The 18,324-nt window shown below is 43.6% G+C and overlaps 1 protein-coding gene across 1 annotated transcript in view; it reads right to left on the bottom strand.

The window, feature by feature from the left end:
- The window catches only part of MAP2K1 (mitogen-activated protein kinase kinase 1), a 71,373-nt gene that overhangs the window by 38,950 nt on the left and 14,099 nt on the right, over positions 1–18,324 (bottom strand). The window contains exons 2-3 of the mRNA XM_073568897.1: positions 942–1,152; positions 361–507 (exon numbers count right to left, since the gene is read on the bottom strand). Of these exons, the coding sequence (XP_073424998.1) occupies positions 361–507; positions 942–1,152 (358 nt within the window). The remainder of the gene's footprint in view (positions 1–360; positions 508–941; positions 1,153–18,324) is intronic.

Genomic DNA, 18,324 nt, shown 5'->3' with positions numbered 1-18,324 from the left:
TGGGCGTGGAATGGAGTGAATATTCATTTGTCTTTAGTAGCAGGCACAGGAGTTAGCTGCAGCAGCCGGCTCCTGCCTCCTGAGAACCGATGTTTCACCGCTGCCGCTCCCCTACCTCCTTATCACAGCCAGATTAGGGACATCTGGACTAAAAGACGCACCCCCCTATTTTCCGCCACATTTTTTTGAGGAAAAAAAGTGCCTCTTATAGTCCAAAAAATACAGTACTATACCATTTAGACATTTCTGCTCATTATTCTAATTAAAGAATGAATATGGAATTTTTTTTATTCAACAATTTAACAATCACCCTTGCTTAATGTTCAGGGTCCCACACTCCACCCATGTACCTATACTTACCATATGCTCCATGCAGATACTGATTTCTCCATCACTGTAGAATGCCCCGTAGAAGCCCACAATGTATGGGGAGTTACACTCGTGCAGAACTTGGAGCTCTCGGATAATCTGGTTTCTAATTGCTGGTTTAATCTCCAGGTGAATCAGCTGCAGGAAGAAATAAATTGATTTAAGAAAGGGGGTAAGAAAAGCTCCGTGGAGCTGCTGCTTTAGCAGTCATGGTGTGGTACTGGTGGTAAGGGCCATAATGCCAAATCCTTCTGTAACAGTATAATGCCATGTAGCCCCATTATTGTTGCCTTGTAATCGCCAAATAATATTTAGGCTCTTGTACACAACCATATTAAAAGGGGTTGTTCAGGTATAAAAATAACCCTGTCCTATCCATAAAACATATCATCAATAGGAGATCAGCGGGGGTCCAACATACAGCCCCCCTGGTCAGCTGAAAACTGCTCTGGCAACTGAATGGGAGGTAAAACAACAGTACTCGGCATCAGACTCATGAATTCAACCCCGGAAGAACCCTTTAAAATTTTTATTACATTGACTAAACCATTAAGAAAATGTCAGTGGCTCACCTTCCTAGCCATGATAAGGCTGGACGGCTTGTGTGAAACTTTAAAGACCACACCACCATTTCCAGCTCCAAGCTCGGAAACTTTTTCAAAGTCATCATCTTTAAGTTCTCCAACTTTTTGTTTCTGAGTGAGGAAAGCTTCCAGCCGCTTCCTCTGCTGCTCATCCAGTTCTAGCTCCTCCAACTTCTTCTGAAGGGCCTCAAGGTTTGTCCTGACAATACAAAAGAAAAAAAAAAAAAAAAAAAAATTACGTATGAACCCAATGAGAACAGTACAAAAGTTTATTACGCTAGAGAAAGGTCTTCACTTCAGTTTATACTTCCATCGAGGGCTGTCCTTTTTATTTTTAATATGAAAAGCTGACATCTGGCAGGCAGATATCCAGATGACCACCTCAAGGTGTGAAGCGCTGCAGTGGTTAAGACCTGCTTCAAACAGCTGCTAATCGGGTCCTTGTGATAACAGGAGTGGTTGTCCAAACTGGGGACCACATCCATGGCTAAAGTGGTTAGACTGATGGGCATCTGCCAACCGACACCCCCACGGATCAGCTGTTATTTGCTCAAGTGGCTGCCGGATGTAAAACACTCTGAACAGAATTGCAAAGTTAGTTCCATTCAATGTGTAGCTGCTGGATCCGTTCTGCAATACCTGGCAGCGGCTGCTACACAATGAATGGAGCTGTATTTTGCAACGCAGTTCAAAAGGGGCGATGCATCCAAGTGTTTATGGCAGAAAACTGGAGTAAGACGCATTAAAAAGATGCATCAAATTCATTAAGTAGTATGGCGCATGTTAAAAGAATTCCTTACATATTATTCTTGCACACCTCTCATTAAGACTGGTGTATGGAAGGCCAGACTTAAAGGGGCTGTCCACTACTAGGACAACCACTTCTTAAACTAAATATCTGGCCCTGATAAAATAATAAAGCCTATACTCGCCTCCCGTGCCAGCGTCATTCCCGTGGTGTCGGCACTAGCTCTCCCCGGTGCTGTGACGTGGTGTTGTAACACGTGATGTCGGCACCCAATCAGTGCTGGCGTCACTGCCTTTGTACAAACTGAACATGAAGAGGAAGCCAGAGCTGCAGATCATCCAGGAATTCCTCTTCATGTTCAGTTTGTCCCGGAGACCGCAACTCCAGCACTGACTGGGCTCCGGGTATCATGCATCATTCCACCGCATCATAGCCCCAAGACCACTGGAACAGAGCCGCAAAAGGAGGGGAGTATAGGCTGTATTACTTTATCGGGGGGCCGAACATTTAGTTTAAGAAGGATTTGTTCTAGTAGTGGACAACCCCATTAATGAAACAGGGGAACAGTGTTTACATCAAGTAGCCGCCTGATCAAACAGCAGCTTATCAGTAGGGGTGTTAGGTGTCAGACCACCACCATTTAATATCAGTTACCTATCCAGTCAACAGTCTGCTGTGACCAGACAACCCCTTTAATGCCCAGCACTACATATTCATTGTTGCAGGATCACCAGTCTGTGCTGTAATACATTATATACATTTATAGCAGTGGGAGCTCGACTTTTCTGATCCAAAGCTCTGTCTGTCTTGCATAGGTTTAAAGAATTCGCTCTCTTGACAACTATGAAATTGTTATTCTGAATAATCTTATGATTTTTATTATTGTGCTATTCCTCTGTAATTACTCTTAGAACTATACGAGTTGAATGACAATGGGATGTTTCAATTCCCTTTGTCAAAAGCTATGTCCTTACATAATCTAGTACTGCCAACTCCCACTTATTTATTCATTTTTAATGGGAATAATAAAGGAAGAACACAATGTAGCATAGTTATAAAATATGCTTTCCTGATCCTCAATAACATTCTTGCTGCCAGCAGCCTCCACTAGAGGGGGCTGAGAAGTTCACAGAATACAGACTAAACTCAGTAATAAAACAGTGAGAGGACCTGTCATTCGGTCAACATAACAAAAACAGAAGTGTGAATGCAGCCGTATGGTCTGTTTAGATGAGCCAATACTCTAAGGATGAGGAATGAGCGCTTGAAGGAAGCTCCTGACCATCAACCAGTCTAAATAGACCAACAGTTTGCTCGTCCATCGGGTGCAATCACAGTATTCGGTAGCATAACATCCTATGCACACCGAACGATCACAGCGCTAATTGTTCTGTGTGCATAGAACAGTCATTAGCCTGTGTAAACAGATCAGTAGACAACCGGCAATATACAAGACTATCGTCAGCAGGCAACTCCTTAACTGCCTGGATCGTTCCATGTTAACCCTCCATTACTCTGATAATTACCCTCCATTACTCTACATTAGCAGAGTATTTGGGACCTTAAAAAAAAAAAAAAAAAAAAAAAAAAAAAAAAAAGGATGATCTTAAAATGTGAACATTGACATTAGGCACGGATAAAGATTACTAAAATTGAGACCCATGTGACAAACAGCTAGAACATACTGTAGCACGACAAAAGGTAAAGCGCTGTTTGTCACAGTGACTATGGCCCCAATTCAAGGCTGGTGTTAGTTTAGTACAATAGTATTGATAACCCGTGAGGGAATAGAGTGCACTTCATAATTCATGTGATCATAATAAACTTGATGGCTGCACTCAGCCATGCCACCTGCCCGAGAAGCTATGCCCACTTTTCAATAAGTTGGCAGAACTGGATGGAACTAGCGTAGCAACGCCAAAATTGTCGACATTTGTAACATGTGAAATAGTTTTACATTAGAAATGTAGCAAAAATTGTTTGATAAATCGGGATCAAAGTGTTGTCTACCAGTGTTACATCTATTGAACAAAAATGTTATTTTCGGAACTCAAAAAGGTAGAACCCGAGATGGGGATGTAGCAGATATTTAGAGAAAAATGTAGCCATGTCAAACACATAAACAAGAAAATAAATGCAGATGCCGAGAGCTGTCATTTATTACTGAGCACAAGATGTCAGCATCCATCACCCGACAGACGTCACGAATCGCCTTCCACCTGCATTTTTAAACATGTACAATAATATCTCAGTTTCCAGAGCAGATCTTAAAAAAAAGAGAAATGTTGTTCTGAGCCCATATACCCCATTATATCAGATCCATACCTAATCCATCAACACATAGGCTACTTTCACACTAGCGTCGTGCACTGCACGTCGCTATGCGACGTTGCAGCACCCCGACGCATAGTGTGGAAGCGCCGCACAACGGGGGCAGCGGATGCAGTTTTTCATCGCATCCGCTGCCCCATTGTAATGTCCGGGGAGGAGGGGGCCCAAACGTCGCAATGCGTCGCTAATGTTAGTCTATGGAGAAAAAACGCATCCTGCGGGCAACTTTGCAGGATGCGTTTTTTTCTCCAAAACGACGCATTGCGACGTGCAGTGCACGACGCTAGTGTGAAAGTAGCCTAACAGAAGAACCCGACGCGTTGCTCATAGCAGCAATGGTGCACTTCTCATTTACAGTCAAAAGCGGTGGCATTAAACACAGATCGAGGATGAAAATGTATTTGGATTTCGGACCACCCTTTTAATGTCAGTATCTTTTCATCACTGACGTTTCACATCCTTCTTAAGCTGTTCTATTTTCATGCACTATGCTATTTACTGCAGGGTATTTAATCATTATGTTCCGGTCTTTGGCTTTTTTTCTGTGTAGTGGCTAGTAAGAACGTGCGCTTACTTGCTGCATGCACCCCAGGTTATATTCCAATTCATACCTTTTGTTTTTTTCCTGTCTGTTTGCATCATGTGCATATAAGGGTCTGTGCACATGTTGCGGATTCTGCTGCAGATTTTGCTAAATCCGCAAGTAAAAAGACCCGTGTTTTGCCTGCGGATTTAGTGCAGGTTTCCAGCGGATTTTGCCTGCGTTTTTACACCTGCAGATTCCTATAATGGAGGAGGTGTAAAAAGCGGCGGAATCCGCACAAAGAATTGAAATGCTGCAGAAATGAACCCACAGCATATCTTTTTCCGCAGCATGTGCACAGCGTTTTTTATTTTACATAGGATAGAATGGTACTGTACAACGCAGGAGAATCTGCTGCGGATCCACAAAAGAATCCGCAACATGTGCACATACCCTAAAAGGTGGAGCCTGCCTTTCCCTCGAGCTGGGCATTATTGATGTGATCTCCCTTGCGGTTCCGCTAGTTGGGCTCAGTCCCCCTCAGCCCTTATCTACATGCATGTCACTTGAAGAATGGTAATTTTTTTTAATATTCCAGTTAGGACTGTTCCAACTACGGTCACCGTGAAGTGGTACAATGGCTTTCACATTTTTTTTTTAATCGAAAAACATGTTCGGTAAATACTGTATATTATTTTGATGCACTATACTGCAGGGTATTTAATCATTATGTTTCTGTCTTTGTTTTCTTCTGTTTAATGGCCAGTGTGAACGTGCGCTTACACGCTGCATGCACACCACTTTATATCACAGTTCATACCTTTTGAGTTTTTCTACCCAGAATATGCAGGGGGTTACCAAAACAAGTCTATGCCGCTTGCCACTTGTACTATGACTTGGGCTTAAAGCCTGGAAACCTCACTAATGGAAAAGATGGTCATGAGGGTTAGATTTGTGCTTCGCATATATTGAATCTTAGCATGCACAGATTGAAATACAAAACATTACGGCTACATTCCCATAATCAGGAAGTAGTGGAGCTTTAGATGCAGAGTATGTTCGCTGCGTCCAAAGCGCTATGTTTTAATCACGCAGGTAAATCCGCATGTGTTCACTGAACAGTGGGGATTTACCACATACAATACATATCTTTCGTGAAAATTGCTAGTATCCGCAACAGAAATTGACACGCTGCGGCTCAAACCCACACCACAGGGAAGTTATGCAATGTCAAGTAAAATCACAGTGGACATAGGATTTCAATAAATCCAATCCACTGTCATTGCAATGTACAATGCAGAGTTTTAAACTCAGCGCAAGTGCTGCATCCAAAATGCTCCTATTCCAGATCACGCACCCTATAGATAATTTATTGCGCCGCCTGTTTATTATCTGAAGTCTGGACACAGAGCCAATAGATACATTGGATTAAATTTAAAACAAAATAGAATATTTCGACCATAATGTGTAACAAATAGAATCATATCCTGAAAAAAATCCAACATTGGCTGGTGTAGGCTGTGAGGATCATTAGGTCACTGAAGAATAATCATCTAATGTATATGGGAGCCTATATATCCATTTCTCTAAACCGGGAAGTACAATACATGGTGAACATTCGAAGGAGGAAGTCTCAATGTACCCAGGTTCGTGGTAATGATCAGAAGAGTGTGAGAGGATATTTCTGAAGCTCCACTGTTAAAGAAGCATTCCTCCTTCCATGAAACTTTATATCCTCCTATTATACAGCACTGTGTACTTACAATTGCTCATTTTCCCCTTCTACCCAGCTAATTTGTCTCTTTTCCATTAGGCCTATGACATCGCGTGATTAAAAACAAACTAGCTGAATCCTTCTAAGCTCTATGTAAGAATAGGAAGTTCCTTTCCCTGCATTTATCATTCCCCTCTTTATCTCCTAACCCAGCTGCTCCCTCCTCACCCTACCATGGAGTTTTGCAGTGACTGATGACTCAAGCAGGGCAAATTGACCTCGTTTCTACATAGAGCTCAGAAGGATTCAGCTAGTCGGTTATTAATCACGTGATGTCAGAAATAATGGGGGGAAAAAAAAAAAAAGAGAAGAATTAACTACGAAGAAGGCCAAAATGAGCAATTGTGAGTACACAGTGATATATAATATGATGACTGCAATATAAAGAGGATAAATATTTGTAGACAGTTGTGCTTCTTTAATTCATAACTAAATACACAAGTGGGTTTTCTTGTAGAGCGCAACTCCCCCACTGAAATAAGAAATGTCCACAAGAAAGCTCCAACATAAGGCCTGTTTCCACATCCGTTTGTCACCAGTCAAAATCCGCCGATTTGCAAAAAAAAAAAAAACAAAACAAAACAAAAAAAAAACGGATCCGCCATTTATCTTGGCGGATTCGTTTTTTTCCCCATTGACTTTCATTATTGGCGGATTTTGAATGAGGATAGTCTGTTGCATCCGTATTTCTGCGAATCCGCCCAAATTTTGGAGTCCGCTGAGATCACCGGACAATGCAACTTTTTTTGTTGTCCGGATCCGTATTTTCCTCTTTTGCTACATGTTTAACCCTAAATCCAATCTGGCTGCTGGATAAAAAAATCTCTCTCTCTTCCACTCCTCGCCTCATCGCCCGAGATCTCGCCTCCACTCACCGCTACATCGCCAGTAGTCATTTTTTCTTTTCAGACGCGGTTCCTTTAAAATTCCGAAATCGGCGGATCCTGGCGCACCAACGGTCCGGTGGCTCCCATTGGTGTTTCATCGCCCACGGATCCGTTATCCGCCATTTTAGCGGCTGCCAACGCACTGGAAAAACGTAAGTGTGAAACAGGCCTAACTTGACATATTGCAGATTTAAAACGTTCAAGTCAATCTTCGCCCACATTATTTTCCATAGGAAGAAATTTGGTAAAATATCATCGACCTTACTGATAATTTACGGTAATACCCTATACATTTTACACCAGGACTGTAAATTCACATCAGAATCCACCCCACATGATCATATGCCAAAGGTTTTTCTATTTCCGACAGTTCATTTCATATACACTAGTAGGGAACCGCGAGGTAATGACGGGGATGCGGGTGATGGAGTGGGAGGTGACGTCACCTGCCGCTTATGTTACCAGTGCGATGTGTAATGGCCGCTCCCTGCTCTCCTGATCTCACTGCAGAGCTGTGTGTGATTATGCCCGACACATCTGCAGGTTCTTCTCAGCTTCAGCTTCCATCTCACAGGCAGACACGGTTGTAATATTGCAGCAATACAGCAAAGCATAGGTTTGCAAGAAGACAAGTTTATTTTCTTATGTTCTGTGTTAGTTACTTGTCTCACACTGGTAACTCCCCTTCATGTAAAGTAATCTCTGAAGGCAGAGTTATCTCCAGGCAGCGCCCTCCTCATAGCCTGGAATAAAGGCCCCGTCACACTAAGCGAGATCGCTAGCGATATCGCTAAAGCGTCACCGATTTTGTGACGCAGCAGATATATTGCTAGCGATATCGCCATGTGTGATACTTACCTCCAACCGGCTCCCCCACTGGTTATCGCTGATCGCGCGAGAATGTCCTGGGCCGTTTCTCGTCGACCGCTTACTGCTGGCGCCGACGAGTGTCACGCGGGCGGACGTCTTCATCGCCGCGTCTGACAGGTAAGTAACGACCGCTGCTATGTCGCTGGTGAAATCTGCCTGTGTGGCAGCTCACTAGCGACCATTTAGCGATGCACCAGCGATCCTGACCGGGTCGTACCGTTGTCGGGATCGCTGGTGCATCGCTAAATGTGATGGTACCTCAAGACATTGGATCACAGATATCAAGGTATCATTTTATTCAGCTTCCTACAACCTACATGCTCATATAGGACTGCTTAGGAGGGACAATCCTACTGATAGTATGTAAATGTCCCCTGCGAATGAGACATCTGAACAGTTGTTCCCAGGTTTCCTCGCAGATTACAATCACTAGGTGTTTGCATACTGTCCTCTGCCAAGCATCTTATTTTCAAGGGACAAGAATTTAGGGGAGGGGGGAGAGTTTTTGTCCCATAAATTTGGGGCTGGTTGATATATGCAATTATTGCTCTATAGCGACTGAGTATACAGTGATTTACAGACAGAACAGCCATATTGTACAGACACCAATAATAAAGAAGGGAATTGCAGCATGATAGAAAACCATTACTGAACAGCGTGCATGACCAAAAGTACCACAGTAATTAATGATTGGATCACTATCAGATATGGTAACTGCAGGCAGAAAACAACTTCTCAGGCATGTGTCATCTTCTGACCACACTAATGAGCCCGGGCAGTGCCAAATTCAACACTTTCTCCACAACAATAACTGGACCTGATCCAGTCATCACCTGACAAAGGCTCCATGCTGTGTCAGAGTCCCACGTTTGTGCTATATCTACACCAAATGCATGAATCTGTCTGGCCTTCATTTACCAGACTGATACCAAAAGTGTCAGGTTGACAGACTGATTGCACTTCCAAATACAGTGGACCAGTGGTGGAAATATAAAAACAATCAATTTTTTTTAGAAAACACACACGTACACACACAGGAAAATAAGTATTTGATAAATTGATACACTGACGATTTTCTAACTTTTCCCACTAACAAAGAAAAGAGGTCTAATTTTTTATCGTAGGTACACTTCAACTGTGAGAGACAATCTAAAAATAAAAACAAACAAAAAAAAAAAGACAGATTGTATGACTTTCGCATGCTTATTTCATGTAATAAAATGCAATTTAATTATTTGATCACCTACCAACCGGCAAGAATTCTGGCTCTCACTGACCTGTTAGGCTATGTGCCCACATTGCAGAATTGCTGCGGAATTGTCCGCAGCATTTCCGCAACTCCCTGCCGCGGGTAAAACGCATGCGGAAGCGCTTTGCAATAGTTTTTATCTTGCAGAATGCTTACGCTTTTCCAAGAAATTTGGAGCACCCCTTGGAAAAGCGACTGACAGGATGGTCACACTTGTCAAGCATAGTGCTTGACAAGTGTGACCAACTTTTTACTATTGATGCTGGCTATGCAGGAACAATAGTAAAAGATAGGATGTTTAAAAATAATAAAAAAAATAAATAAAAAAAAAAAAAAAAATCGAGAGAGATATACTCACCCTTTGTCGGACCTCGGAGTCGTCCCAGCCCTTATTGGTGCTTGCGGCAACTTCCGTTCCCAGAGATGCATTGCGCGAATGACCTCTGATATTACGTACGGTCTCGCAGGCACAAGGAAAGGTCAGAGGTCTGGCGCCTGCGCACTGCAGTACTTTACTCTGCCCTCAACAGGGCAGAGAAAGTACGCCTGCGCAGGAGCTGCAGCAGAAGTAAGAAGGAGGACGTCATCGCTAGAAGATGGGAGGCGCCGGACCGGACCGCAACACCCATCGGACCGGATCCCCCGGTGAGTATAATCTAACTCATTTTTCTTATCTTTCAGGTTACATCGGGGGCTTATCTACAGCGTTACAGAATGCTGTAGATAAGCCCCTGATGGCGGTGGCCACATGTCATAGGCCAAAAATGGGGTGACAGATTCCCTTTAACGAAGGAAAGTATAAAAAAAAAACCCTGTGGTGGTGTTTACAATCCTCTTGCAATAGGATGCAAAAACAAGTGCTAGTAATATCCCAAAAGTAATAGGAATGAAACCATAACTTTTAACCATGCCAAAGGAGTTGAAAAGAAGGTCTCAATTCTGGCTTTACTAGCAGAGGGATACAGTGAGCGTCATGTTGCCTCCATCCTTAAAATTTCTAAGACGGCAGTCCATTACAACAAGGTCAAGAAGCAGACATTGGGGACAACAAATCTACAGACCGGCAGAGGGCGAAAACAACTCTTCACTGACCGGGATGACCATCATCTTATTCGAATGTCACTCAGCAACCGCAGAATGACATGAAGTGACCTACAAAAGGAATGGCAAATGGTAGCTGGGGTGAAGTGCACGGCAAGAACAGTTTGTAACATGCTCTTAGAGGCAGGGCTCAAGTCATATAAAGCTAGAAAAAAAGCATTTCATCAATGAGAAGCAAAGGAGAGCCAGGCTGAAGTTTGCCAAAGACCATACGGAAGGGACCATAGAGGACTGGAGTAACGTAATCTACTCTGATGAGTCTAATTTTCAGCTTTGCCCAACTCCTGATGGTCTAGTGGTTAGAGGGAGACCTGGAGAGGTGTACAAGCCACAGTGTCTTGCACGCACTGTGAAATTTGGTGGAGGATCGGTGATGATCTGGAGATGCTTCAGCAAGGCTGGAATTGGAGAGGTTAATCTTTGCGAAGGACATATGAATCAAGCTGCATACAAGGTTATCCTGGAAAAACAGTTGATTCCTTCTGCTTAGGCAATGTTCCCCAACTCTGAGGACTGGTTTCTCTAGCAGGACAATGCGCCATGCCACACAGCTAGGTCAATCAATGTGTGAAGGACCACCACATCAAAACCCTGTCATGGCCAGCCCAATCTCCAGACCTGAAACCCATTGAAAACCTCTGGAATGTAATCAAGAGGAGGAATAGTCACAAGCCATCAAAGAAGAACTGCTTAAAACTTTGTACCAGACGTGGCATAAGGTCACCCAAAAGCAGTGTGATAGACTGGTGGAAAGCATGCCAAGACACATGAAAGCTGTGATTAAAAATCATGGTTATTCCACAAAATATTGATTTCTGAAATCTTCCCGAGTTAAAACATTAGTATTGTTGTTTCTAAATGATTATGAACTTGTTTTCTTAGCATTATTTGAGGTTTGCAAGCACTGCATTTTTATGTTATTTTGACCATTTCTCATTTTCTGAAAATAAATACAAAATTTAGTGCTTGGAAATTCAAAGACGTTGTCAGTAGTTTATAGAATAAAAGCAGTTTACATTTTACTCAAAAATATACCTATAAAGAGAAAAATCAGACAAACTGAAAATTTTGCAATGGTCTCTATTTTTGCCAGAGCTGTATATATATATTTTATAGCACATGATCAATGAGGCATTGTATAGCTTATCCACTGGCATGCATTTACACTCTGGTATGTAACATGTCCTGAAGTAATGCAAATCATTTACAGAAAGATAATGAATAAACCTAATAATATTCGCTCATAAATTAATCTGGATATTCTCCACAAATGTATTTTTACATAAATCTTATGTAAACAAGAGGAAAAAAAAAAAAAAATGCGAAGGCTTCATACCGGGCTTAGCTTGTGTCTCAGTGCTCGGCAGACTGGTTGCTAGGGATGAACTGCCTGACAATTTTATGAATAAGAATATAAGGCCGCATTTTCATAGCAACCAGACTAATCTATATTACATAGGCCAAGCTGCTGTCGCAGTCAGTCAAACTGAAATCAGAAAATTATCTATTAAAGTAATCCTAGGCTCATACAGGGAACGTGTAATTATCACCTATGATGCTTTTAGCTACAGTATGTGTGTAGTGGCTTTGCTATAAGTAAAAACTTGCTTCCAAATATAGAAAACAGTTACTTTGAGTTACTCCGAATCATCGGGACGGTATACTGCTGGGTCACAGAGTCATGGTTTGGAGAAACGCCTTCTCTCTCTGATTTATGGCTCCAGCCAGGTGACGTCGGCGCCGTAGTCTTTGATATCCAGCGCAGACACTGGCATGATCCGGGCTCAGGACGCCAGTCATGTTGCGATGCTTTGTGACTGATTATTACGTAATTGCCTGCAGCATTATCTTAATAGGCAATTTTCTGATGTCCTGTTCCCCCTTGAGGGAATCACTGTAGATTAAGTGGCACAGCCAATAACAGCAGTCAATCACTCAGTGGCATAGCATGGGTGGGGGCAGGGCACAGCATTTTAAAAGGGTGCAACATTTCTAAATAAAATAAAAAGTAGCATTGGAGTTGCAAGTGCCAAAGATCCAGGGCAGGGCATAAGCCCCCAGCTTCTGTCCCCAGGATCCCTGGATGAGCGGATACAAATAGAGCCACTGGCTGGCTCCCTGCCCCTACCACTCTCCGCCTTGTTGGCAGCAGACTGCTGCAGGCCTAATGCCCACAAGATGTTGCTGCATTGTGCTGACCACCTCTGGGTACAAGGAAGAAGAGAACTCAGGCGCAGGGTGGCACAAAGGGGACTTTTACATATAGAGGGATCATCATTACTTTTTATGGGACAACTAATTGGGCATTACCACCTAGTTAGCGGTGCTAAACTTGCCTCGGGCATTGGCAGCCAATACTATGCCATTGTAATCAGCAGACCACACATGGAACTAAAAAAAGAGTTCCACTTTTACAATTAGTTTGTATATGTATGCTGCCAGTTCACTGACCCTAGTGTGTGCCGATACCACGCTGCTACTTCTGTCCCCATGTGCTGCTGACAATCCACCAAAGGAATGTCCTGGGGATTACCACTTGTACAGTATTTCCCTGACCTGGGTCTAGATCTCTGCAGCAACCCTGACCGTTAACCCCTCAGTGCATCTCCTCCTATCATCCTGTAATATATTAGATCATGCATTTCCTCACGTTCCCGACATTTGATGGTGTGTGTAACGTGGGTGCAGCGTGGGTAGTTTCAACTTTTTATTCGTTACATGTACATAGGTGTATTAACTCTTGCGGTGCATTCACCTCGAAGAAATCAGCAGCCAAATTAATGAAACTTTTGTGTTGTATTTCCAGTTCTCTGGGGGGGGGGGGGGGGGGGCGACATAAAACCATTGTTCTGCCTTAATTGAAGCTTCGCTGGATTTCCTCACGTAAAGTCCTGTCTACAGACATCGGAGTGTTAATAGATTCCGTAGGCGGAAAGATGTAGCAAAAGTTGTATTTATACAGATTTGGCTCGTTTCCAATGCCTCTGTTGCTAAGCGACAAATAACAAGTACATGCTTACAATACAGCCCCCTAATCAAACACACCTCCCCCACCATCTACTTGCTCTTGTGGATACAGATACATACTGCAGTGTAAGCCGGTCCTCATACAAGGCCACTGCACAATGCAACAAGTCATGTCTTACTACACCGAAGAAAAAAAAAAAAAAAAGAGCAAGGGTGAGAAAAAAATAAATCAAATACAAGTTGTATCAATATTTTCTTTTGCTCTATAAACATTCAGATCTGACACTATATTACAGGTTCTCAACAATGAAACCAGATGTCGTACAACACTCCGCCATTTAGGATGGAACCAATAGATTTGTAAGATCCTGGTCCAGTGGCCATGTACAAAGCACAAAGACTCCCACTACCGCAGCATCCCCAGCGCCCTGCACATTATTACATTACAGCACCATACACGCTTTGAGCCATGGAGGCCTATAAATCATAAGAAGCGCCAAGGATGCCATCGGTAGTAGAAGGTTTGCAGCACTCTGGTCTAATGGAGAAGGACTACAGTGTTTCTGCTGGACCAGGGTCCTGTAAATCTTTTTAATATGGGTTAAAAAAATGTTCCATAAAAAAGAAAGCATCAGACTCTTATTAGATTGCAAGATTTATAAGTGAATGTGGAACTGAAAAGAAAGTTCTACATTCACAATCAAATATTCAGAATGAATATTTTTTTTGCCCCATCTCATGCATTTCTTTGTGTCCCTACGGTAACCGATTACTACACTGTGTAGTCTGATCTTGCCATCATATTGCCTTCTATTTGTATGAAGGCAGAATCAGACAACAGAATCCCTTTAATTAAAGCTCCCAATGCTAATCCCTGCCCCTCAACTTTTATGGATGGCTTTTGTAAATCAGAGCAGGATCTGGAGAGAAGCGAGGCTCTGAGCTCGTCGGTACATAATCCTGAGCATACTCCTTTACAACAGTATTGTACTACTTGCTCACTTACTGAACTTTAGCAGATGATGAATGGAATAAACCATGACTACAGGATTTCAGTGTACGGTTTGGTACTATGGAGATGTAACAAGGTGGCACGGGGTGGTAGCCATGACTGAGTCCATTTAAAGTAAGTCCACAAACACCCCAGCCCCTTGCACATAGGACAGATACGGTCCCAGGAAATTACCTTTCCGTCACAGTCACTGTGATCACTGGTGAAGAGGGTCCAGGGAAACACTCTGGCATGGTTTTAATCCAACAGGGAAAACATTTTAGTGAAGATGCAATGAACAAGATATAACTTCCTGCACTTTCCCTAACAAAGTCCACCGCAGCATCAGCGGCAGCAAAAGCAGCAATTCAAAAGCCGGTATCTGGGTGCTTATAGTCCTCGGCGGGGCACTTACGCAGTCCTGGTGCCCACTTCCACTGCCCGGGGCAACACACTCTCCCCTCCAGGAGAGTTTTCAGCTCCAGAGACTGCTGAGAACCTGCCCTGGGAAAGCCTGCCCAGGCATTGACTGAGGAGAAGGAACTTCCGGCTCCTTTTGGGGCTGTTAACCGAACCTCCTCCAGTTGACCTCTTGCTCTCCCGAGCACTTACATGTACAATACAGTGCAATGGCAATATACACCGACACAGCAGATATAGAACATTACACATCACATATGCAACATAAAAGGGTTCGCATGGCTCCGTGTGTAAGAGAGGGGAGGCAAATGAGGGTCTTCAAAAAACGTCCTTAAAGAGACACACAGGTCTGCACAGGAGCTGTAGACTATATACAACGTTGCTTCAGTTTGTAGTTCTTATGTGCTTGAGCAATAAATGGTTACAAATGAGAACATTGAACTTGCGGAAATAAAATCTAAGTACGGTAATTTTTGCAGATAACTTTACTGTATAATCGGCTGGAAAGGTGCTCAGAGGTATATTCGTAATGAAAATAATTGTCTTATAATTAGATAGCAGAAACTCAGCATCCAGAGGGATTCACAAAGAGGTGGGTAAGGTGAAGACGCAGGTGCCAGGTATGGAAGAAACAGAAAAACAAAATCTTAATACCAAGTACTCCACTGCCATGTCTCAGTACTCCCAGCTGGTTATTATATGGATGAAGCAGTAGCATGTTATAGTCAGTACAACATCACAGCAGCCAAGGAAACTGACCAAAATGGGGAAGCGTTGGAAAGTCAGGGAGAGGAGTAATTGGCTTTTTATTCTTTAATTTTTTTTTTCACCACATTTGCTGAATGATCGCAAACCTCTTTACAGAATTAAAATTTACTGTCATATGGAACCAGAGGATGTCATCAACCCATAGTATGACACTGAATGCCTCTGATTTCTTAAAGGGCTTGTCCACTACTAGGACAACCCCTTCTTAAAAGGAACCTGTAACCCCCTTGGGTGTTTTTAACTAAAAGAGCAACCTTCAGCAGCACAAAGGCTGCATTCTGTGAAGGTGGCTCTTCCGTTTCTGACCCCCAGTAAAGCCGAAATATTAACTTTTATAAATAGGTCCTCATACCTGCATTCTGTCCCATAGATATGGAGTCTGCCCCCTGAAGCAGCAGCCTCCCCGCCGTCAATGTCTCTGTAGCATCTGTGCCCCGCCTCCCATAGCCGTCCATCATGCCCCTGTGCTGCTGTCTGTGCCCCGCCTCCCATAGCCGTCCATCATGCCCCTGCTCTGCTTCTGTTCCCCGCCTCCTTCTGTCTACTATGCCGGCGCCTGCTCTGTGAAAACAGTTCTCAGGCATGCGTAGTGCGCGCTGCCCGTGAACTGACATCAGGCGATCACGCCTGGGTGTTGTGGAGGCCCCAGATCCTGCCCCGCAATGTGTGTGTTATGATGTATTCACACTGCAGCCATTACAGGATGGGAGAAGAGAACGTCATCGCATGAAGAAGGGAGGCGCTGGACGGGACGGCAACACCCATCGGACCGGACCGCCCAACCCCAGTGAGTATAATATAACGTGTTTTTCTTCTCTTTCAGGTTACATCGGAGGCTTATCTACAGCATTACAGAATGCTGTAGATAAGCCCCTGATGTCTATGCCGGCAGCTGAAAGGCCAAACAAAGGGGTAACAGATTCCCTTTAAAAATGTTATAAAATACCACAAAACATTTTAAAGAATACACTTTAAAAGGATCTGTCCAGTATCAGAGTTAAAGGCTGAGGGGATATGCCTAGGATAAAACTTCAACGTGTAATTGGCATGGGTCCTACCGGTGGGATCCTCACTGATTAGATATGAGTAAGGGTTCATTTTATCATACCCAACACATTGATGCAAGTGGTCACATACTGCATATTCCTAGGATATGGATTACAAAAGTTATGGAATTTGCAGAACTTCACTTATTAGCCAGATTGCTTTAAAATGTGGTAAAATACAAATATATCAGATTTCACAAAAAATGCACTTCATCAGTAGTTTTATGACCCCCCCCCCCCCATTTACACAAAATGCCAAATTATGCCAGTATGCCCCTAATTCTTTCATTGACAAGTATGACGGCATGGGTAAGATTGGAGCATCTCATCATACCTGGAACATTAAAAAAAAAAAAAAATTACATTAATTAAAATAGGGATTTTTGTGTACTCACCGTAAAATCCTTTTCTCCGAGCCATTCATTGGGGGACACAGACAGTGGGTGTTATGCTGCTTGCCACTAGGACGACACTAAGTAAACCAAAAAAAAAGTTAGCTCTACCCCTGCAGTATACACCCTCTCGCTGGATGAGATATCTCCAGTTCAGTGAAAAAAGCAGTAGGAGCTTAAACAGTCAACAATAACCATAACTATGTCAAAACCTAAGAATGCTACAAATGAGCCAGTAGGCTAAACAGCTGTGTCCCCCAATGATTGGCTCGGAGAAAAGGATTTTAGGGTGAGTACACAAAAATCCCTATTTCTCATACGCCTCATTGGGGGGACACAGACAGTGGGACGTCCTAAAGCAGTCCCTGGGTGGGGAGCATACATCTGCTAATACCCCATGTACCAATGAGTCACCACTGAGGTACTGCCGATTGCTGGATGCATCTGCCGAGAGCTGCATCTGCAGAGGCCTGGGAATGAATTTGGTAATGTTTTGAAAAGGTATGCAGACTGGACCAAGTCGCAGCCTTGCAGACCTGTTCTGCTGAGGCCTGGTGCAGAATGGCCCAAGAGGCGCCCACTTACCGGGTAGAGTGCGCCTTAATCCCCGCTGGGACAGGCACATTCCTGACACGGTAGGATTCCTGAATCGCTGAGCGAATCCACCTGGCTAGCGTTGCTTTTGAAGCGGCTAGGCCCTTCCTATGCCCCTCTGGAAGTATGAACAGGGGATCTGACTTGTGGAAGGGAGTCGTCCGCAAGATGTACTGTCTCAGCGCCCCAACCACATCCAGGGTGTGGAGGGCCTTCTCAATGCGATGGACTGGCGCCGGACAAAAGGCAGGCAAAACTATTTCCTCATTGAGATGGAAAGAGGAGACAACCTTGGGCAGGAAGGACGGGGACGTCCTGAGAACTACCTTGTCTTGATGAAAATTCTGGAACGGAGAACGGCAGGACAGGGCTGCCAATTACGAAACTCGTCTGACGTAATTGCCACTAGAAAGACCACTTTCCAAGAGAGGACGGTCAATGACACGTCCTGCAGCGGTTCGAAAGGAGCCTCCTGTAAGGCCCTGAGAACCAGATTAAGGTCCCATGATTCCAATGGGCTTCTATAAGGAGGCGTCACATGGGAAACTCCTTGAATAAACGTCTTGACCTGAGGTTTGGTGGCAATTTTGCATTGGAATAGCACTGACAAGGCCGAAATTTGGCCCTTGAGCGATCTAAGAGCGAGGCCTGATTTTAATCCGGATTGAAGGAACTCCAATATGGCCGTAATGGAAAACACCAGAGGGGAA

The sequence above is a fragment of the Dendrobates tinctorius genome, unplaced genomic scaffold (genome assembly GCF_039654945.1).
Source record: "Dendrobates tinctorius isolate UK_male_01 unplaced genomic scaffold, ASM3965494v1 ptg000022l, whole genome shotgun sequence".
In the NCBI taxonomy this organism is placed as follows: Eukaryota; Metazoa; Chordata; class Amphibia; order Anura; family Dendrobatidae; genus Dendrobates; species Dendrobates tinctorius.
The sequence above is the reverse complement of the archived record's forward strand: the minus strand, read 5'-3'. Positions and strand labels throughout refer to the sequence as shown.